Source organism: Sceloporus occidentalis, unplaced genomic scaffold (genome assembly GCF_023333645.1).
Source record: "Sceloporus occidentalis isolate IW3139 unplaced genomic scaffold, rSceOcc1.0.p SCAF_7, whole genome shotgun sequence".
Classification (NCBI taxonomy): Eukaryota; Metazoa; Chordata; class Lepidosauria; order Squamata; family Phrynosomatidae; genus Sceloporus; species Sceloporus occidentalis.
This window is the reverse complement of record NW_028316987.1, coordinates 18,722,827-18,745,828: the sequence shown is the minus strand read 5'-3', so window position 1 is coordinate 18,745,828 and position 23,002 is coordinate 18,722,827. Positions and strand designations below refer to the sequence as shown.

At 40.8% G+C, this 23,002-nt stretch overlaps 1 protein-coding gene across 1 annotated transcript; it reads left to right on the top strand.

Annotated features, from left to right (window-relative positions):
* The first annotated feature begins 6,720 nt into the window (after nucleotides 1-6,720).
* On the top strand, nucleotides 6,721-22,399 carry AREG (amphiregulin). Its single transcript, XM_089531229.1, has 6 exons — nucleotides 6,721-6,769; nucleotides 9,445-9,621; nucleotides 18,358-18,547; nucleotides 19,672-19,836; nucleotides 21,512-21,611; nucleotides 22,380-22,399. The coding sequence occupies exons 1-5, from the start codon at nucleotides 6,721-6,723 to the stop codon at nucleotides 21,597-21,599; spliced, it is 669 nt and encodes a 222-aa protein (XP_089387355.1). The 3' UTR covers nucleotides 21,600-21,611; nucleotides 22,380-22,399.
* The last annotated feature ends 603 nt before the right edge of the window (nucleotides 22,400-23,002 follow it).

The following is a 23,002-nucleotide window of genomic DNA, read 5'->3' as shown; positions in this document are numbered from 1 at the left end:
AGAGGCTAAAAACTTTCCTCTTCTGTCAAGCCTTCCCCTCTGGAAAATGAACTAGTGTACTTTGATCCCATCAACTTTCTGCCTCACCCTTTCGAATGATTGTTTTTAGATTTGTATATTGTATATTGTGTTATTGGTTTTATCTTTTTTATGATGTGTTTGTAACTGGTTTTAAATTTTGTGTACACCGCTTTGATCTTCTGGAAAAGCGGTATAAACATAAAAATTATTATTATTATTATTATTATTATTATTATTATTATTCATTTTAAGGGTGTTACATTCCAGGTTTGAACAAGCTAGATGCCATCCAGACTGTTCACACCATACTCAGTGTTTGGTACATGTGTTGTCCGGACTCATCATAGACAGGACAGGGGAAAGACATTTTATTCTGTCCATGCAGAGAGGGCCTAAGACTTTATAGGTCAGGACCAGCATTTTGAATTTTGCTCAGACACAAGAACAGCAGCTAACTGTGGGGTTGTGGGGTTTTGGGTTTTTCTTTTCGTCAATGTTGACATACTAATGTCAGCTGGGATTTTGCCACTGATTTAATAAGTAACAGAAATCAATTCATTATGTACAATGTATGCCACAAATCTGTAATGTGCAATGCCATAGAAATGGTCCATTTGCACCAGTACAATTCAGGTAACAGTCACTCCTTGGTCTGCCCATCAAAACCAAAAGATAACATTTAGTGTAACAGCTATCTCTGTTTCACAGATTGCTATTTAACTCTTCAGTAATGCTTTTAGTAAAAAGACAGAAATATATTGTGCATAATTTGATCTAATTTGGAAAAGCGGTATATAAATAAACATTATTATTATTATTATTATTATTATTATTATTATTCTGCATAATAATTTGCGTAATGTCTGGACCCTGCAAAGCTCTAGATAACCACTAGATTTAAACAGAAACCATATTTTTAAGTGAGCAAAAGACTGAAATCCCAATAGCACTCACTACGCTTACTCACTCATTCACACCCTAGCTAGCATGCAGTTTTTCCTGCCCTACCAATTCCAAATAGTGAAAGAGGCTTTGGCAGAATTGTCCCTTTTGGAATCCAAAGATGAAGCTAGCCATGCTGTGGTAAACTTGTGGGTAAAGTCCTGTGGATTTTTAATGTAGGAAAACAGCTCAGGACTGTGTTGTGTCTTTTTCCCAATGCTGTTTTCCCCATTTTCATTTTCCATTAATGTTTCCTCCTGCTATTTATTCACTGTTCCATGAGATGAAACATGTAACTATTATACACTTGCATGTTTTTTTTTCCTTACAGGATAATTAGCGCATTAATTCGTTCCCCAAGAACAAATTAATTTGTAATTAATTCCAAAGAACATTTATTTGTTCCCAAAGGATTTGTTCCCAGAGAACAGCACTGCATAATGCTATTTAGAGAAAGACAAAGTGAACAGATTAACCCTTTATCCTAATTCCCCCTTCCATGATGCTGATCTAAATCTTGCCCTCTTCCCATGGCTACTGTAAACTCTTAAAAATGCAGAGGATCAGTTCCCAGACATCTTGCCTCACGCCCAGCCTGGCTCTCAGCTACTACTCCATACTGTTGTTATTTGGGCTACCCTTGGCTTGGTTATAATGGGCAGAACTGAAACACATTAGGTCATGTCAAAGTACTTGTTGGGGAAGATTCAAGAGCTCTACAAAACACATAAAGCTAATCCAGTTCACCACCAGGCAGCACAGCGTATGCAGCACAGGCAGCCTGTGGGAGATGCCCAAGCCACATGTGCTCACTTTCCCTGAATTTTGCAGTAAACTATGCTTCCACAAAAATACAGAAATTCCATCTAGACAATGAGGAAATCGGAATAAACAATTCCCATACCTAGGATCAAATACCGACAGGAATGGTGACTGCGGTCAGGAAATAAGAAGAAGATTGGGACTGGGAAGGGCAGCTATAAAAGAACTAGAAAAACTACTGAAGAGTAAAGATATACAACTGAGCACTGAAGTTAGAATTGTCCAAGCCAGACAGAAGAAAAACCAACTCATCTGTGATGTGGTGCTGGAGAAGAGTGCTTAGGATACCATGGACAGCCAAAAAGACAAACAGATGGTTCTTGGAACAGATCAAGCCAGAGATCTCCTTAGAAGCCAAGATGATAAAATTGAGACCAATGAACTTTGGCTGTATAATGAGAAGGCATGGAATACAAAAGACAATAATGTTAGGAAAGGTAGAATGCAGAAGAAGGAAAAGAAGACCACATGCATGGAATTAGTTAATCATGGGGGATATGGGCATGGGATTGCAGGAACTAAGCAGAGAAGTGGAAGATTGGGATTCTTGGAGGTGTCTCATGAGTGAAGGCTGACTCAGAGGAAGGCAGCAACAACAAATATTTCCATATACCTGTGAAATAGGAAGGAGCCCAACTGTAATTGAGAGGACGTGCCCATCTATCAATTTTTCCCATGCATGTAAGCAACTGTATGTGTGAAAGGGTGCAAGAAATGTATTTGTAGAAAGAGGTGGTAAGGCATGGCTATGGACTAGCACCAGCTCTATCCAATAAGGGCCCCAATTCACTGGAATATACAGCCCTTGGCAACAAAAGAAGTGCCTGTCCATGCTTTAAATCAAGGCACGCAAAGAATATGCACTTGGTTTTCAATCTGAATAGCACTCCCAGAAGCCTGATTCTGCTCAGTTCTGTGCTCCTATGGTCCTTGCCTTAACAGTAAATTGTGGCCTTTTTGTCACTGCTAAATGAAAACAAATTCAGCAGCAGTGAAGGTACAGTACAGTACCCACTGGGTTCTGGAAAGAGACCGATTTTCTCTTCCAAAGCATTTACTCAACCCTAAAAGAAGTAGTGGTTTCACCTACTCTGCTTTCAATACTTGAATTACAGAGGGGGGAGAGAAGACATACCATCCTTGCTTAGATTACTACACATGGCTTTTATACTTCAATTAGATCCAGAAAAAAGTGGCTTTGGTGAGATGACACCTTCAGCCTACAGCTGCTGTGTCTCCAAAGAGTGGTTAGAGCGTCTCTTTTCATTGATGGGTTTCAATGCATTCACGCTGGTCTTGAGGCATAAAACGTTGCTGCTGAGGCAGCAGCACTATTGGCAGTCACGCAATATCACTGGAGTTTATCAGACAAGGGAAATTGGAAGTATAATCCAATGGCAATCTGAACGCAATCATGGGGTTTAACATTATTGCGTGATAACCCACTACACACAAATTCGGGCAATGGGAAGTCAGTCTGAGTGCAATCATGGGGCTTCATGTTATTGTGTGATAGACTGCCACATGCAAATTCAGCCAATAGCATGCTATTTTCGGGCAATGGGGAGCCAGTTTGAATGCAATGAGCATTCACGTAATTTCGGCAAACTAACGACTTTACGTGAATGTGTTCTGGTCCGACTTTCTTTTCGTTTGAAATTAAGAGAAATTCCTCCTGTGTGATAAACTCTACTGTCTCCTTTCCCCTTGTCCACCTTTCCTCTCACTATTCCCAATCAGGCTGATTGCTTTTAAAGGAATTTCTATTTTTCCCCTATTTTGTTTAACTTACATTGCAGCAGCAAAGCTCTAAAACTGCATTAAAAGGTGAAAATGAAAATAAATACAAATAAAGTTTAAAAAACTGTAAGGCACTCTGGGTGGGGCATAGGGCAAGAAGGAGGGATTAAGTAGCAGAAAGTGTGATAGCAGCAGCAGCCCCAGTCACACAATTACAAATATGTGCCCATATTGGCTGCTCTGAACCTTTAAAAAATGGTGTGCTTCCTGCAAGAACAGGGTTCATGTCAGAGACATAGCCAGGATTTTAAGAAGGGGGGGTCCAGACTAAGTGCCACCATTATTTTGGGGCTTGGGTGCGGCTCAGCAGCAGCACGCACCATTCATTTTTCTAACAGAAGGGGGGGTCTGGACCCCAAGACCCCCCCCCCTTGGCTACGTCCCTGTTCATGTGGTAATGTCCCTTGTCTCAGTACTTCATATCAGCACCCAATATTTATTAGGCAGTTGCAGGGGTTACAATGCCCAGAGTACAGTGGCTTCATGGTGGTGCAGGAAACCCCAGGTCAATAAATACTATGAGTCAGCATGTGTTTATCGAGAATAAAGCATACTAACCTTCCCATTCCTTCTGCCCCACCAACTAGGTTGATAGATCATGGGAACATAGAATGTAATATATCTTGATTTCAGCAAGCATTAGAGGAAGTCTTTCATAATATGCTTTTAAATAAGATGGTAAGAGAGTAGGCTGGATAGCCATGCTCAGATGCATTCACAGCTAGATGAGCAATTATATACTCTTGGTTGCTCATTTAATGGCTATAGATCAGTACGCAGGGAAGCCTCAAGGAGTGTTCCAAACAATTTTCTCTTTGGTGAACATACACTGTTCAACATTTTATTAACAATTTCAGAGGAATAGTAAATACTACAAAAAGATACCAGTAATACCAATGGCATAATTCTTGACAGGATGGAATGCTGACCCAAAACCAACAAGATGAAATTCAAAAGTAATAGATGTGCCATCGCTGTTGCTGGGTTGTTGTTGTTGTTGTTATATCCAACTTTCCCCCCAGTTTGTGCTCCAATTGATAAAACAAACATAGCTAACATTCCACAGTTATGTACAAAAGCTTCACACAAAAGTGCTAGTGTAGGATAGGATGGAGGAGACCAGTCTTTGGAAACAGGACATGTGAAAATGGGCTGGTTGTCTTGGTTGATCACAAACTTGAGCATGAAACAGAATAATGTGGCTACTATAAAATAAAATGCATCAATGCAATATTAAATTGTATTCATTTCCATAGCATTCTGATCACACAAACTAATATCAGTAATCTATGCTGTACCAGACAGGCCCCATGAGAAATATTGTGTCATATTCTGGGTGCAACACCGCATTTTGGGGCAACATTAATAGAAAATCCAGACAGTATCAACTAGGGTGGTAAAGAGTCTGGAAACTAGTTGTTGAAAGAGCTGGAGAAGGCAAAATTATATAGATATGTCTTCAAACATCTGAAAAACAGCCATGCAGAAGATGGAACAGAGATGTCCTCCACTGCATCAGGATGCTGAAAAGGCAGATAAAGATATTTAGACTCAACATGAGGGATACCATTCTCAATGGGGCAAGCTCTTTGATGGGGAAGTGACACCTGACAGGGATACTGTTGCTGCAGCTAACATTGTAGAATCTGCATTGAGGCTGGAGTAGAGTACTCCTAAAGTTGCTTAATTTATGGTTGTTATTAGTAATAAGTAACTGTGGGCTACCTATCGCTAAACACTTCCCATAATGCTCAGCTGCAACACTGTTGGGTTATGCATGGTAGCGCCTGGATTTTATTCGGTGCGCACTCCCTCTCACACACAAATTATTTATGTACACTGTGTGCCTCAACAGACTCCACTGAGAAACTGCAAGTTGGAAGAGTTTAAAGGAAACTGGTACATTTGGATCTACCAATGACTGAATCATAAAAGAGACTCTTTCGCCATACATAATTAGAGCACTATGGTTCCACTTTAACATGGCAACATCCTATGGCATCCTGGGATTTGCTGAGATGTCGTTGTTGTGGTCTCCAAGGCTGTTTTTACTTATGGTGACCGTATGCACGAAAGACCTCCAAGATAATCTTGCAGAATCAGGGCTGTGGCTTCCTTGTTTGAATCAATCCACCTTTCATCATCCATTTTTCCTTGAATGTCCTACATTTGGTGGTGCCTCGTCTTCCTTTGTGCTGAGTTCCTCTGGTCACCCTGAATGTAGGGCGATGTCCTTGAAAAAGAGGACCTCTGGTCACTCTGAATATAGGAGGTCAATTCCCTGGAAAAGCAGGACTCTGGACAGCCTGAATGTAGTAGGACAATGTTCTGGGAAAAGAGGACCTCTGGTCACTCTGAATGCAAGCCAATGCCTTAGAAAAGGAGGACCTCTGGACTCCCTGGCTGCAGTAGGACAGTGCCCTGGAAAAGGAGGACCCTGGTCCCCCTGAATGTAGACCAATGCCTTAGAAAAGGAGGACCTCTGGACTCCCTGGCTGCAGTAGGACAGTGTCCTGGAAAAGGAGGACCCTGGTCCCCCTGAATGTAGACCAATGCCTTAGAAAAGGAGGACCTCTGGACTCCCTGGCTGCAGTAGGACAGTGCCCTGGAAAAGGAGGAGCCTGGTCCCCCTGAATGTAGACCAATGCCTTAGAAAAGGAGGACCTCTGGACTCCCTGGCTGCAGTAGGACAGTGCCCTGGAAAAGGAGGAGCCTGGTCCCCCTGAATGTAGGCCAATGCCTTAGAAAAGGAGGACCTTGGTCTCCAGGGATGTAGTCTGGGGCAGTGGTGGTCCCCAATCTGTGGTCCTCCAGGTGTTTTGGACTTCAACTCCCAGAAAGATCAGCAATGCTAGCCAATCGCCAGGAATTCTGGGAAGTGGAGTCCACAAGCTCTGGAGGGCCAAAGCTTGGGAACCACAGAGAGAGAGAGAGAGCCTGGGCTGAGTCCTGTTCCTCCTCCTCTGCCTGTGAGGCTCCTCCTGGGTGGTGTCCTGCCTTCCCTGGCTAGGCGCACCTGTTCCCATCCCAGTGACGTCGAGCCTCCGCCTATATAGCTCCCTCCGAGGCAGAGGCTGGGATGGAGCTCCCTGCTGCTGTCCTCTGAGCTGGAGCTCTGCCTGCCTTGCTGCCAGGATGCCTGCCTTGGAGTCCCTGCTGCTGCCTCTGTTGCTCTGGAGCTCAGGTAAAGGAAGACCCCCAGCAAAGGTCTGGCTTTGAGGAAGGAATTTGGGGCTTTCTTTTAAGGATCCCTTCTCACTTCTTCCCACTCAAAGGGGAGGGGAGTGTCCTCCTTTTCCCGGACACGTCCTCCTTTTCCGGACACGTCCTCCATCCCCACCTTTTCTCCAGGAGGGGTGTCAAAATGCCCTCCTTCTCTGAGCATGGCTGAGGCACATCAATTTATCTTGATATGGAGGGTGACCTGGGGTCCTCCTTTTTCCAGCACACGTCCTCCATTCCCACCTTCAGCCCAGGAGGGATGTCAGAAATGTCCTCCATTTGGAGCATGACTAAGAAGCATGGCTTTATGTTGGTATGCAGGAGGACCAGAGGTCCTCCTTTTCCAGGACAGGTCTTCCATTCCCACCTTCTGTCCAGGAGGGATGTCAGAAATGTCCCTCGTTTTGACCCAAACTAAGTCAAAATGTCCTCCATTTTGAAGCATGGATTTACGTTGATTTGGAGGGTGACCTGGAGTCCTCTTTTTCTAGGACACGTCCTCCATTCCCAGCTTCTGCCCAAGAGGGATGCCAAAATGTCCTCCATTTTCACTAAGGACTAAGAAGCATGGATTTACGTTGCTATGGAGGGTGACCTGGGGTCCTCTTTTTCTAGGACACGTCCTCCATTCCCACCTTCTGCCCAGGAGGGATGTCAACATGTCCTTTTTTTGAGCATGACTAAGAAGCATGGCTTTACATGGATACGCAGGGTGACCAGAGGTCCTCCTTTTCCAGGACACATCCTCCATTCCATCCTTCTGTCCAAGATGAATTCCTAAACGTCCTCCATTTGCAGCAGGACTAAGAAGCGTGACTTTACACTTACATCAGGGTTTTTAGTTTCCATGTTGTAATGTCCCGAGTTTGTCTTGGATGTCCTCCCTCTGGTGCCCCCTCAAACTACCATTCCCAGAATTCCATACCGTGGAGCCATGCCAGTGAAAGTGTTGGCTACAGTATCTACCATTCATAGCAACTCTGTAACTGTAAGGCAGACCAGTGTCGGTCCTCTTTTCCTATTACACACGAGGCCAGAGACTGTGTTAGATGATATTGGGTTGCCCTTTGCCATTTATTCACTTTATGGCTGAGACAAATAGTGAATTCACTATTTGAATGAACATGTTTGCATTGCTTGAGTGTATTTGAATGCTTATCCCACTATGGATTTTATCACAAATCGGAGGCCAATTGGTTAAATCCTGTGCAGAAACGAGATTTTAACATCCGCAAAATACCCGCTTTTTGGGATTGTTTTTCAGATGTGTGGCTTCCATGAGAGAGAACGCGACATTAATCCAAATGCAAAGTCAACAAAACACACCCGTTTTTACTTTCGGGAAGTTTTGTCGACTTTGCATTCGGATTAATGTCGCAGTTATTTCTCATTTACACAAACGTTGTCTGTGTAAATAAACGTGGTTTATTTCTAATTTCTGTTTGGGTTAACCCCGAACATTTTGCAAAAAACAATCCATTTGGGGGGGGGGGGGGGGGTGTTCCACTTTAAATCAAGTTTCTACACACTTTAAAAAAAGTTTCTGCACACCGTCACGTGTGATAAACTCCCACATTCACATGGTTTGAAATAAGCATTCATAGGCTTTGATGTGTATGTGTGTGTGTGTGCTTCAAGTTGCCTGTCAACTTACCCTACAAGGTGTAGTTACTATCATTCCTCTTCTGTCATTATCATTATCATTATGCTTTTAGAGCATTATTATGCTCTTAGAGGCCCCATACAGAGGCCAAAATAAAGCTGCTTCAAATCACTTTGGAGGTATGCTATTTAAGTGATGCATGCATCCTAAGATGCCAGAAGCCATGCCAAAGCCATGCTCCAGTCCTAAGGACTGGAGTGCAAGTTTGGCGCAGCTTCCAGACTCTTAGTATGCATGCATCATTTAAACAGCATACCTCCAAAGTGACCCGAAGCAGCTTTATTTTGGCCTGTCTGTATGGGGCCAGAGTCCTCTTCTAGAACTCTGTAGAGTCTCTTTTATTCTACAACTCCATAACATTTTATGACTTTAAAGGAAGGGAAAAGTTGTGACGGTTGCTGGATGAGATGGTCTTTGAATTCCTCCCCTTACTTTGGCTTATTCGAAGCTTTGTGATCCAAACCCACTGTGTCTTTATAAGCTATGGCTAATAAAAAGAACCAGTAGCGTCTAATGTACAGGAGTGACTTGTTCGTTTCAGTAGTGTCATTGGTGGGAAGGTTTATCTGAGGACATTAGTGCTGGGTCATGTCATCTTTGGACGGATGAGAAAAGTTGGTGGATAAATTCTCTGGCACTCACACTGGTGTTTCACCACCTAAACTTGAAGTTGTGAGAGCATACTTAGCCCATGGTTTTCGTCTAGTATAGGGACCAGCTTTCCTCCTCTCCCCGCTAAGATTCTGGCTGATGGTACATAAGAATCCAGAACTTGGGAACCATATTTAAAATACAGGGATAGCATAAATGTATTCATATTAGAAAAGCTGAGAGCTGCTTCTTGAGTGACTCACTGCTGCACCAGAGTACATATGCAATAGCTGCTTAATGTAATTTTCAGGTAAACATCTCTCTGCTAGTTTTGGCTGACTAGTAAGAATGGCATCCTGATGTGTTTTATTTCTCGTCTGCAGTGTACCAGCAGGCTGCCGGAGCAGGGCTAAATGTGACAGAACAAGAGCAAGATCTGCCTACCTTGGGGACTCCCAACAAGCCTGCGACTGAGATGGTTTCGTCTGGAGTTGACTATGAAGAGGAAGATATAAAGGAGGTGATGGCACCACAGTTTCTTGTGAGTGACTCAGGTAGAGGTATGTATTCAAGTGAAGGGTTTTTTTTTTTCTTTTCTTATAAAGATCCTTCATTCTTGATTGTGAGTCACATAGAGACACACCTGGTGCAGGGATGTGAGTTTTGATAAAGAGCTGCTGGGTTGTGTCTTTCATAAAGAAGAAAATCAATCAAATGAGAACTTCCGATTTTCCAGCTTTGTTTGGTATAATGGTACACAAGGTCTGGAGTTGACAGAGACGTTCTTTCCTTCTGTCAGTTCTTTATTAGGCTTCGGTTGGGTTAAACAAGTTATGAGATGTTAAAAGTTAGGGAAAAAACAAGATAGCAGATGGGAAATTCTATGTAACCTTTTTGTTTTACTGAAAAGAATAAGCTAAATGGACATTAGCTGTCAAACAGCAGTGATAAACATTAATAGCCTGGATAGTTCCTGATTTTACACCATGGCCTGGGACTGCCAAAATAAAGCTGCTTCGGGTCTCTTTGGAGGTATGCTATTTAAATGATGCATGGGTCCTAAGAGTCCGGTGGTCGCGCCAAAGCCACACTCCATTCCTAAGCACTGGAGGGCAGCTTTGGTGCAGCTTCCGGATTCTTAGGATGCATGCATCATTTAAACAGCATACCTCCAAAGAGGCCCAAAGCAGCTTTATTTTGGCAGTCTGTAACAGGCCCATGCTTTTCAAACTAAATGAAGTTGCAATTGTCTGAAAAATCTGGATCTTACTTGCAATTTCTGTGTCATGGCTAAATGTATAATGGTGGTAAAGCAAAAAAAAAGTTCAAAAAGCATGCAAGGATCAGGTTGGGGACTGGAGAACATTGGTCATCAAATGTGCAGCTGTGGCTATATACACAGGATAGAAGTAAACTGATTTAATAGTCTTTCCTTCTTCCCCAGTGAATGCTGGCAACTCAATGGTCCTATGTGGGGGGGGGGGGGGATCCATTGAGCTCTAGCTGATGATCTTCATACTTCTCGCAAAACTGCAGTTTATTAGAATATAAGAAAAAAAGATGCAGATTCAGATTAAAGAACTATCTAGGCCTCATTCCCACTACCTTTTAAATCAGATCGTGAATCGGTTTGAACCAATTCAAACGGCCCTGGTTCCCACTTAATCCATTCCAAGAGGGGGGCCATGTGCTAGACTCATTTAACCCACATCTTTTTGATGCTGATCTTTTTCTGCTTCTTTTTCGATAAATCGATTCTGCGCAAGTGTGAACCACATTCAAATCGGAATCAATTCAAATTTCCCCTTCGGCCGGCTGGAACCAAATCATTCTGGCAGGCCTTTCCAGATTAGAACATCCTTGTTGACCTGCCTCCCCTGTCTCCCCCCTCCCATTATTCTCCATCTTTATCTTTTACTCTACCCGGTCTCCGCTTTAAATTTTATCTCACTTTAATTGTTATTGTACACCATTGTTTTTAATCTCTTTTTGGGTTTAATCTCTTTTTAGCGTTTATTATATTTTTATGACTGGAGGAAGGATGGGAATCTTGGAACTTTTAATGCTTTTTTCTTTTAATTGTATCTTGTTTTACTGCTGTAATCCACTTGGATTCCTCAAGATTAAAGGGAATATTATTATTATTATTATTATTATTGAATCGATTCATTTGTGAATGGGAACCACAAGTGGATTATTTTGGAGGGAAAAATGCAATCGAGGCAAATGTAATGGGAACAACACTCCACTGTCGAATCAATCCATCGATTCGGATCGCACACCGATTTATCTGTAAGTGGGAATGGGGCCCGAGTTAGTAATCTGTTCAACCAGATGTCAATAAAAACTCAGTACCCACCTGCTCATGTTCAGCAGCAGCTGGTATTCAGATGCACATTGTATCTGATACTGAAGATAATACATAGCTTTCATGATTACTACATAGCTATTGATATCATTACCATCCTTCAGTTTGTCTAATCCTCTTTTAAAGCTGTCAAAGTTCGTAGCCATGGCTGAATCTTATAACCCTGACTTCTGCAGTTGAACAATGGGTTTAGTGGAGGCATATATCCTTTTATTTGTCTTGATTTTTCTAACATTCAGCTTCAGTGACTGCTCCTGGGTTCCAGTGCTGTGAAAGATCTCCTTTCTTATGCTGATACCTCTGCCGTGCATCTTATCACTCACCTTAATCTAAACCATCCCAACTGTCATACCTTTCACCCTAGATTCATCTTATTCACATGATTCAGCTCCTTAACCATTTGAATCAGTATTCCAAATCTGACCACACTGCAAATATGTAAAAAGGCAGTATGGAATTAGCAATTTTGTTATGCATTTATTTGCCCTTCTCATAGAAGGCATACACTGGCTTGATGTCTCCTTCAAACTAACTGCCACAACCCCATGTTTTTTCATCATCAGGCACTACCACCTCAAATCCATTCAGCCTCTATCTTAGCGGTTCCCAACCTTCCTAATGCTGTGACCCCTTAATACAGTTCCTCATGTTGTGGTGGCCCAAACTCATGAAATTATTTTCATTGCTACTTCATAACTGTAATTAAATAGGTGCTTTCCAAAGGTCTTAGGTGACCCCCATGAAAGGGGCATTCGACCCCCAAAGTGGTCCCCACCCACAGGTTGGGAACCACTGCTATCTGAACTTGGAATTTTTTGCCCCAGTATGCATCTCTTTACACTTTTAACACCTATTTCCCCCAGTTTGGAGAGATCCTTTTGGAGCTCTTTGCAGTCTGATTTTGTTTTAACCACCCAAAGCATTTTGGTGTCACCAGCAAACCAGGCCACTTCACTGCTCACCCCTAATTCCAGGTAGTTTCCTCTAGGATTTTTGTAGTAAATCATAGAAGTTAATATTGTAAAACCAGTGGGTACCTTATAGAGTAAGTCTGTCCTATAATGAACTCATTCTTGATTACAATTTTGGGCCTTAATTAGGGAAGAAAGGAGTAGATTTTCTTTCCCTTTTAAAGGCTTTTATTTTCATAGACCAATACAGTACTCAAATCCAGTATTGCAATTCTGTTTTAATTATCCTACTGTTTACATGAATTTATATTGCTTTATGTTAATCAACCTGTAACCAAGCAAAGATGATACTTTGCCCATAACCAATACCAAAACGTTGTTTGTATACTTGAATAGAAATGAGAAAATGTTATTTCTTCCCCACACACCGTGTCAATTCAGTATGATTTTCCTCTATTACTATTACTAGTACTGTTAAACTGAAATTTCTCAAAATCTGAACAACATAAACATCTCTTGCTCATGCTCTCGCATAACCAAGAGATGAGCAGGGGCCAGTGGCATTCAAAAAGAACTATAGAGTGTAGTGCTCTTTGAAACATGTCCTTAACTATCACCTTTAACTTTGTGACAAACTCAACTAAAGCTTGAGCTATTTCCTCTCCTATAATACTAGGGCTGGGAAAATCGCTGTTTCTCACCCATGTTATTATCACATGTATTAACATGTTCCATCTCATTTCTCTACTAATCTCAATGGAAAGGTCACATTTATATATACATTTCTCAATGTATTCCACTAAAATATTTTGATATGGGTTTAGGGGGGTTATGTTTAGCTGTATCAGAACATTTTGGAAGTACAATACAATATTGTTATTGTGACTGTTTTTAGATATTGAATTGAATTGTTTTTATCTTGATGTAACTTGTACTTAAACTTGTACGCCGCTTTGATTAAAATTGGAAAAGCGGGATATAAATAAACTTATTATTATTATTATTATTATTATTATGAAGAAAAGTTCTTATCTAGACATTAGTGCTGAGAGTGTAATCAGATATGGAAATATATTACATTGGTCTCAATCTAATTATTAGTCCTAACTAAAGTAGACCCATTGGGTCATCACTTGAATGAATGGATTTATTCTGGTTGGAACTAACAATTGGATATAATCTGCTGTCTCTTTAGTGCGCATCTACTCTCACTGACTGAACCAAATGTATTTACAGCCTTTATAATTTGGTTTAGAAATGATTTACTTTTCTGATTCAATCAAACTGAACATTAATCTTCCTTTAAAAAATTAATTTGACCTATACTAATAGCTTTTTGCTCTTGTTAACAGTCACTTTTGGGGGGTGCTTAAAGAGAGGGCTAAGGCTGTGTTCAAGTTGTTTGAAATAAGCTGGTGGCACCAGAAAATAAGGGGAATACCTATACTGCAATTAAATATTGCTGATGCTTGACTAGGCTGTCTCCAATTAAACATAGTCATTCTTTGCCCCTTTGTGGCACAGTTAAAATATTTCAGAAGGGCCAGTAGGCAGTTACTTGAGGGAATTTTGTCCCTCCTCCTTTAGAGGAGCAACTGACTGGTAAGACCAACAACACAGACATGTTCATTGATTAAGGTAACACTGTGGCAGAGAGCATATTTACATGGGCCAAATGAAGCAATGTACCCCTGTCCTCATGGCGACTTGTCTTCCTGATACAGGGACAAATTCCACTATTTGAGTGCAAACTGTCTTCAAACATAAGGCCAGTTCAACAGTGAATCTGCCCCATACCTTTTGCTCCAGATTTTGCAAGAAAACTCAGACCGCTCCATAGCAGTGCCAGGCGAATGTCGCCACTGTGTCACCCAGCACTGCCACTACTGGCAAGAGTCGCTCCCTTTGAGGTCACAACAAGGCACGCAGCCTCATTTCTGACCTCAGAAGGAGCAACTCATGCCAGCGGTGGTGCCAGGTGACACAGTGTCGACACAAGTATAAATGGAGTAATGGGGGGAATCCAGGGTAGCTTTGGGGCAAGAATACACCAAGAACAGCCCAGAGTAATCTGGCCAGTGTAACTGGGCAAGAGAATGACAAGTTGTTTGTGAGTTTGGACACTTGCGTGTGTTTCAACAACATATATTAATTCAGTAAAAGATACTGGGTTTTTTTTTTGGGGGGGGTAGATATGGCTGGCAGTACATACATTCCCTTTTTTCTACTGCCAAAATTATAGTTAGCAATGCCAATTGCAATGTAGCAGTGATATGCCAAGCAGTATGCAGAAAATATGTTGTTATGTGACAGAACAGCAGGTAAAACTCACCTGTTTGCCTTCCTAAAGCAGTTTGCCAGTAACTGGAGTTTACTACACTAGTTCATTTTGATGCACATATCATGGTTTAAGAAGATGAAAGTCTTAAAGTAATCAGCGTTTCCACATTTGGATGCAGTAGGGAACCACAGTTAATTGAAAACCTGGTTTGTATGCTTGCTTTTGAAAAGGAAGAAATAAGGACTTTATCACATGTGGCTCTGGAAATAGCTTCTTTGGCGACAATTACCGCAGAACAATGTCTCCATATTGTTGCTACTTTGTAATCCAAATGTGGTTAGAGGGCATCATTGACAGGAAAACCCATCAATAGATGCCCAAATGCTGTCCCTATAGTCCTCAGGTGTAATTCATTCTTTGGTGGCAATTCCAGTATTCAGCCGTCACATGGTGCCAGTGTCTTGTCCTCTTCTCCTGCACCACCTCTCCCTTGTCATTCCATATCAGGCTTTTTACCCTTTTTAAATTTTCTTTTATTCATTTATTTTTAAATTATTAAAAACCCTCCAGAATTGCATTAAAATAACTCTAAAAACCTGAAAGAAACACTGGACAGCGCATAGGGCAAGGTTGCAGGATTAGTGAGGAGTGTGGAAAACTGTGGAAGAGAACACAAAGCCCCATTGGTGTTATTGCAAGAGGGAATGCTTCAAAAAGTATGTATCTGGTTCTCTTCACTAACACAATCACAGTGAGAAAAAGGCTCATGTGATAAACTCCTAAATGGCATTCTGGTATGAGAAAGTTTCTGGAACATAGCCACTTAATTCAGCTGTTAAAATGAACTTATATAATAGGTATACTTAGCTCACCTTCAGTGCTTTGAAACAATAAATGTGTAAACCACTGTAAGCATTGTCAGATCTGACTTTATTCAGAGTATACATGCATGGAAGTCACACGGTAATCAGTAGGATATAATATGATTTCAGGAAAATTATTGTCAGAGAGATACACCACCAAAACCTTAGTTAGACAAGTCATTCTCTTGTCAGCTTCATATGATTGTTGCAAGGGTAAAATACAGAGCCATGTCCTGATCTTTTTGGAAGATACAACAGAGAATCCTGACTGCATTTCCATTTCGGTTTTCTTATCAGCAACAGATAAACCAATTGGAAAATGAAAGCTTACTGTGTCATCCCAACTGAAGTGCCTGATTTGTTGTTCCCCGTACAAGCCAGAATTGAATACCAGGGTTTGTTCTTGCTTTTCAGCTCATGGTTTGTTTGGCAACAACAAGGGAGGAGCTAGGTAGAGGATATATTGCAAGGTTTCTTTTCCCAGCCAAGTTAGATGTTTTTACAGGTGGAAGCAAAAAATGATTCATGCACTACTATGACAGCAAAGGGGCTACCATGCGGTTTCCAAACCTTTTGGCTTGTTACTAGATGTGAGCATGGCCGATGTGTGAAATATAGTCGGCCTTTGGTATCCACTGAGATTTGGTGGTAGGATCCCTGTGAATACGAAAATGCATGGATGCTCAATGGCATACTAAAATATTGTCCCTTATATAAAATGGCGAAATAAAGGTTTGCTTTTTGGAATTATTGTATTTTAAAAATATTTTCAAGCCATGGAAGATTGAAGTTGTTGGATGGTTGAAGCCATGGATAAAGAATCTGTGGATATGGAGGAGTGACTGTAATTCTAACCTCTTGAAGATCTTGGCCTTTGGAAGTGAGACGAGTTAAAACTACAGCCTAATCCCATAAGTATGCATTTTTAAACTAGAAGATGGTTTTGATACCACTTCAAAACTTTCTCAATTGTTTTTGTGGGCTTTTGGGGCTATGTGGCCATGTTCTAGAAGAGTTTATTCATGGCCACATAGCCCCAAAAACCCACAAAAAAACTATGGATGCCAGCCATGAAAGCATTTGACTTCACTTTCTCAGTTGTTTGTTCTGTCCTCTAAATTCCATTCTCTAATGGAGTTTAACCAGTTACTTTGGGGCTAACCATATTGCCACACTTCATTAGAATAGCAAAGCATAATTAGTCAACACTACTTAATTTGCCTTTGATGCTGAGTAACAATGTTTATAATAAATTAGTAAGCAACAGTTACTGCTAGCTTAGAACTGGGACACAACCTTGAACCTCTGATAAAATGGCTTGCATACTTATTTTCTGACATGATTGCAGTGTCACTGACCAATGTACAAACAACTTCTGTGTCAGCAAAAACAAGTAATGTAGCATCTTTAACAGGTTTAGTTTCACATTAAATTTTGTGGATTGTAATCCATGAAAGTTTGTGCTAGAATAAAAATGTTAGTCTTAAAGGTGCCACAAGACTGCATTTTACATATTTTGGGCTTCTTGAGATATTGTTTTCCTCTCTTTTTCTTTTTTATGTCTCATTTTCTGCCATTTCAAAATCCAAACAAAATGTCTTCCGTCTGAGAATATTTTTATGGTGTTCATAGAATCATAAAATCTTAACAGTGGGAAGGAACCACAAGGGCCATCTATCCCTATTCTGTACCATGCAGGTAGTACTACATTTGGCCCTCGGTACCTGCAGACTTGCCATCTGCATATACAAGCATCCACAGATGGCAAGCCCACATTGTCCCCAATGGTGGTGTGTGTACATGGCTGCACTGCCATTAGGGACAGCCCTTGTTGTCCTGTGGTGGCGTGTACATGCAGCCATGCTGCCATTAAATCCTGTTGTCCCTAATGAAAGTGTACGCACTGCCATTGGGGACAACTGAACTTGAGCATCTGTAGATTTTGGTATCCATGAGGGAGGGGGTCTGGAACTGATTCCTGCGGATGCCAAGAGGCGACTGTGTTTGTTTTTCTGGGGTCAAAACCAGTTGTTAGTCCCTTTACTAAAACAGTGGGATTTATTTTAAATGTTGGATTACTGTTTGGCAATTGATTCAGTGGATCTACTGTTGTACTGCATGCATGGCCACTAGCACAAAACAAATCATCCAGCTTGTAGCCATTGTTGAGCCTCAGCTCCCAGCATGCCTCACAATTGGTTATGGCTGCTGGGATTTACAGTCTAACCATTTCTGGAAGGTGATTCCCATACCTGCTCTAGCTTGAAGGCCCTTTTCTTCATAATTTACCAGCAGTCAAAGTGGTGTACTGGTTAGAATGGGTGACGTGATGTATTCAAGTCTCTTATTCTAAGTCTCAAGTCAGGTCCCAAGTTCTTGCAAGATACTTTCAAGTTGAGTCTGCAAGCCAACTTTAACAGAAAAAAAGGTGATGGGGCTTGTAGGGTGGTTTAAAAAGGAAGGATCCTTCTAAACCCTTTCAGAAGCTTTAGAAGTCTCCTCTAATGTGCAGCAGGGACAGGCTGGTGAGTAAACCTAAATCCCTGCCTCAAGCCCATTGCCTAACACATTTCTGGATGAAGTTATGCCAGGAGGTTGGTTGCTAAAAATATACAAGTCACAAGTTGAGTCAAGTCAGTGCCTCATTTATTGCCGAGTCAAGTCCAAGTCAAACCTTGAAGTGACTTGAGTCTGAGTGAATCGACTTTAGTCTACATCACTGGTGCCTAATACAGAAATCCTTTTTCATTCGTGAGCTATTTGTACAATGTATCTTGTAGAATGGATGTGAGGCTAAATGCTGCTCAGAGCTCTATGGAGCATGGGCAGGTTATTCATATAAGTAACTTCAAATTAATATTTTATCTTTTCAGGTGAGTTGCAATTGAAGAAACCAGAGAAACCAGAAGGTGGGAAAAAGAACTCTAACAAACAAAAAAAGAAGGGAAATAAAGAGAAGAAGAATAAAAAGAAAAATAGAACTCCATGTGAAGGCGAATTTAAAAACTTCTGCGTTCATGGTGAATGCAAATACATTGAAAATCTCCAAGCAGTGAGATGCAAGTAAGTTTACCTATAAAACTCCTAGTGTCTGCCCATTTGTTCTTTTTAACACACTACTTAAGCACAGAGTTGTTAACTGAGTGACAAAACAGGATTCATAAATCTGCTGGGAAAGCCCTGGGAATTTCAAAAGGGAATAATATGGAAATAGGTCCACTCCCAGGAGCTAACCTGTTGGTTTGCAACCTCCGTTTAGGTATTATTGCTATGATACAGAAGCCTAGAGATGAGGGCTGGATATCTTTGATTAAAGGCTGCATCTGCTCTGCAGAAATAATGTAATTTGATGCCGTTTTAACAGCCATGGCTCCATGCCATACATTCTGGGATTTGTAATTTTGTGAGCTATTTAGCCTTCTCCGTGGAGAGCTCTGGTGCCACAACAAACTATAAATCCCAGTATTCCATAGCATTTAGCCATGGCAGTTAAAGTGATGCCAAACTTCATTATTTCTGTAGTGCAGACGCAGCTGAAGTTTATTGATGTAGGCTTGCAACCCTAGCCAAAGGCACTGGTTTCATTTGATTTCCTCAATAAACCAAAGTGTTCAGGGGATAAAGTGCAGAGTAACGAACCCAAGAACTAGAAAGAGCTTTGTGCTCTTGGTGGGATATGGCTCCTAGAGGTGAGGGCACTGTTGACATGAATGCGGGAATACTTACTTCAGATAAGTTAGTATTCCTGCTCAGTTCATTGCATCATTTAGAAAGCTTTCTGCTATGCAAATTTTAAATGATTGTGGAATTTATAAGGTGCATAATGGGCCACTGAATCCATAATGCAATCATAAGTTAAAAGAAAGAATGAGGAGTGCCTTCCTAGAGGCATCCCATCCAGAGTAATCACTATTTATCCTACTTTTAGCAAACCTTGCACTAACACAGACTGTTTTGATGATCTTTAGGGGAATGGGGAATAGCTTTGAACACTTGTTTTGTTTTATTTCTCAGAGCTACGTTTTTGTAAATGAATTTTGTAATGAATGAATAAGGATTTCAAGATTTAAAAAATCACGTCCTGGCATTTTCTAGTATAGCATTGAAATAGTGATTGCCACTTGTGTAAAATTGTAGTGAGTACACTAATAAATGTGTAATTAATAATTTGCATGTTTAATTTTCAGGTGCCTTCCAGATTACTTTGGTGAACGTTGTGTTGAACAGTTCTTGAAGACACATAGAAGTGATGATAATGCAACAAGTAACTCATTACTTGCATCCATTGTGGGAGTAGTTGTTGGACTTACACTCCTCTGTTTTGCCATCATTGTTATCGTTATCATAGTCCAGTAAGTAACACTATTTCAGTCATTCAGGTGGCTGAGGAAACCATTGTATAATATAGAAACGTACATGATATTATACATACATTTAAAAATCCTTTGGCAACATGGAGCTATGCTACTTATTCAGGAGACCACATACCAGCTGATTATCATGCCACAGAAAAGCTGAGCAAAGTCATAGTAATGAAGTTGTTTAACCTCAATTAAATGAAATCATTCATTAGGGCAATTTTCCTAGTGAAGGCTTGGCCTTCATACAGAGGTATGCTTTTGACTCTTTTTGAGTCCCCTGTAGGGCAATAACTTTATAATTACTTGAGAACATTATTTGCTTTGGGAGTTTGATGTTTTAAGGGTCCTATATGAAGTCTGTGACAAGTGTGTCACGCATGTAGTCTCTATTTGTGCTTTAAGTGAATAGGACTTCTAACATCCAGCATCTAATTCATGTAAGTCATGGGATGCACTTGGCAAATTGTGATCTCATTCAGGTCTGCAGGTACTGGGCAGTGATGATTGTATCTTTTCTGGACATGATGAGTTGGACCCCAACTTGATCATACTTGGAGTAGACCTATTGAAATCAGTGGGGTTTAAGTTAGCCATGTATACCTAAAATGCCATTGATGCTGAGCTGCTTGGAGTCCAACCCATGATAAAGGACTTTAACAACTGCCACACTACTAACCACAGTGAATTTTATATCAGTTGTAGTAGGGATTTGTGTTAAATTGAACAAGGTAATACCTGATATAGTCAGACAAATAGTGCAACATGGAACTGCATCTCATTCAAAACTGTGTGGACAAGTAGCAAAGTTCAATATATTTTATGGTCACTGTAAAAATTAAGATGAATTGTGGGTAATACTAACCAAAACATGATGGCTACTCTCCATATAGGCCAATGACTAATGTTCCTGATATCATCCCCCCCCCTCTGCTTTACCATTCACTAATTGTACCTGTACTTGGACAAAGTAATCTTACATTAATGCATCTGATGTAAGTGGAGAGTGATCTAATATTTAAAAAAAGCAATTCACATATTGCCTGCAGAGATGCTGAAAAGTAGCAGCACATTCACCAGCTAAGGACACAAGTGTTTAAATGTCAAACTGAGTTAACTAACTCTGGGAAATCTACTATTGAGAACATCTCACATAAGTTTTATACAGCATCACACTACATTGTTATAGTGGTATTATTCCACTTTATCTATTGTGGCTGCCTCCTGTAGAATCCTGGGATTTGCAGTTTAGGGATAGGCATTCAACATTCTCAGCCAAATTGCTCTTAGGCTTTACTAAACTACAAACCCCATAATTCCATAGGAGGCAGCCATAGCAGTTAAAGTGAAATAATAGTGTTGTAACAGTTTAGTGTGGTTTGAATTTAAGCTGTGCCTGGAATCTGTGTTTTTATAGCTATCAGAGAAGCTATTTTATAAAGTTTTTCATTGTTTGCCCTGTGTATATTTGAGTATAGACACTCTTTATTTACAAATATACACTCTTTATTTAATGTTATTATTGTTTGGTTTTCTTTTTTTACTGATCTGGCTGTGTTACCTCTGTGGTTTAAAACTCATTTTATACATACAGTTTTTTGGTGGGTTTGAGGAAAAGAGTTCACTTTTTTGTGATGGTGTGTAACGGAGTCCGATATGTCATCCACAGGGTAAGAAAAAAATGTCCCAAATATGATGAAAAAGAGGAAAGGAAAAAGCTCCGGCATGAAAATAGAAGTTGCAGCAATGGAGTTTAAAGAGAAATGGAGGTAGGAATTCCTTAGACTGTTCCACAGTATATATGTCCTTTGCACACATATTTGGGAATAGGTTTCAATGGACAAAATAAGGATTGGTTACAAGGAAATATGTATAGGATTGTACTATCTTGAATTGGGGAGGGGGGAATATAGATGTAGTCCCCTTCTTTCTCCACTTTCTCTGTTGGCTGTTTCCTGAAGTATCCTCGGTGAAAGGTGGATACCCACTTGCCTCTTGTGACTTATTTCTGAGTAGATATGTAGTTGTTTACACTATAAACATAATGGGTAGAATTTTATGAGACAAACTGCCAGAGAAGTGAACCAGGCAATGGAGTTGCAGGAATTCTCTGCTGGCTAGGCCATCCAGTGCAGGGCTGTCAGTTGTGAAATCATTCACTTATGCTGCAAAACACAAGCAGCAGCCATTTATTTAGTGAGGCCATTGGTAAAGCTATCTAAGAATATACTGTCCAGACTGGAAACAGGCCTCCCAAATTTTACATAGGAACTTTACTTGGTCCTGCTGCCTAGGAAGCTTTAATAGAGGTTAAATAGAGATCCAGGATCAAATGTCTAATCTTTTTGTGGGCAAAGCCTGTAGTAATCCACCAGCTCGCAGCTCTCACCATAGATTGGTGAGAAAATCCAGGTTTAGCATATACAGGTCTTCAAATGTCTCCTATGTTTAATTCTCCTGAAACGTGTTACTAATCTCAAGTTAGCATGATTGTTTCAAAGTTCATTATCCAGTTACACAGTGTTTGTCTCTTTTAGAAGATGAAGAAGCTATTGCTGAAGCACCTGCTATTCCATGGAGGCACATCTGGAAGAACATGAGGCCGAGATCCTCTTTGCCCCAACATGGAAGAAAATGCAGAGAGGGATTTTGCACTCCCATTTACTTTTTGGCAGCTGCTAATGAATGTAAACCATGCCACTGCACTTTCAGGGATTAGCATCTATAGTTTTCATAGCCACTGAAGAGCTGCTGAGTACTGGAGAGACCATCAAATGCGCCTTGCTGTATATCTGTCACAAGAGACTTGTTTACAGAGAGAGTTGGCAAAGAAATTAACATGTGTGTTTGGCAAACAGTGAGAGAATCAAAGAGAGTGTGTGTGAAAGAATCTAGGAGAGAGAACATTTTAGGAGATGCTCATGGCTGCAAAGAGATTTAAAAAAAACTGACTTCCACATACCCAGAAGGGGTGAAAGGGGAATGAAAGAAACAGAGCAGGCTTTCATTAAGTCTCTCACGCTGCTTAAAGAGTTATGTGACTCCAACTGGGACAGATGGCACAGGGTGTGCCTCTCTTCTCCCACACCTCCACCTCTGTCAATTTGAGGATTCCCAGTGGCTGTATGGAAAGGGAGCAGACTAGGAATGTCGTCGTTCA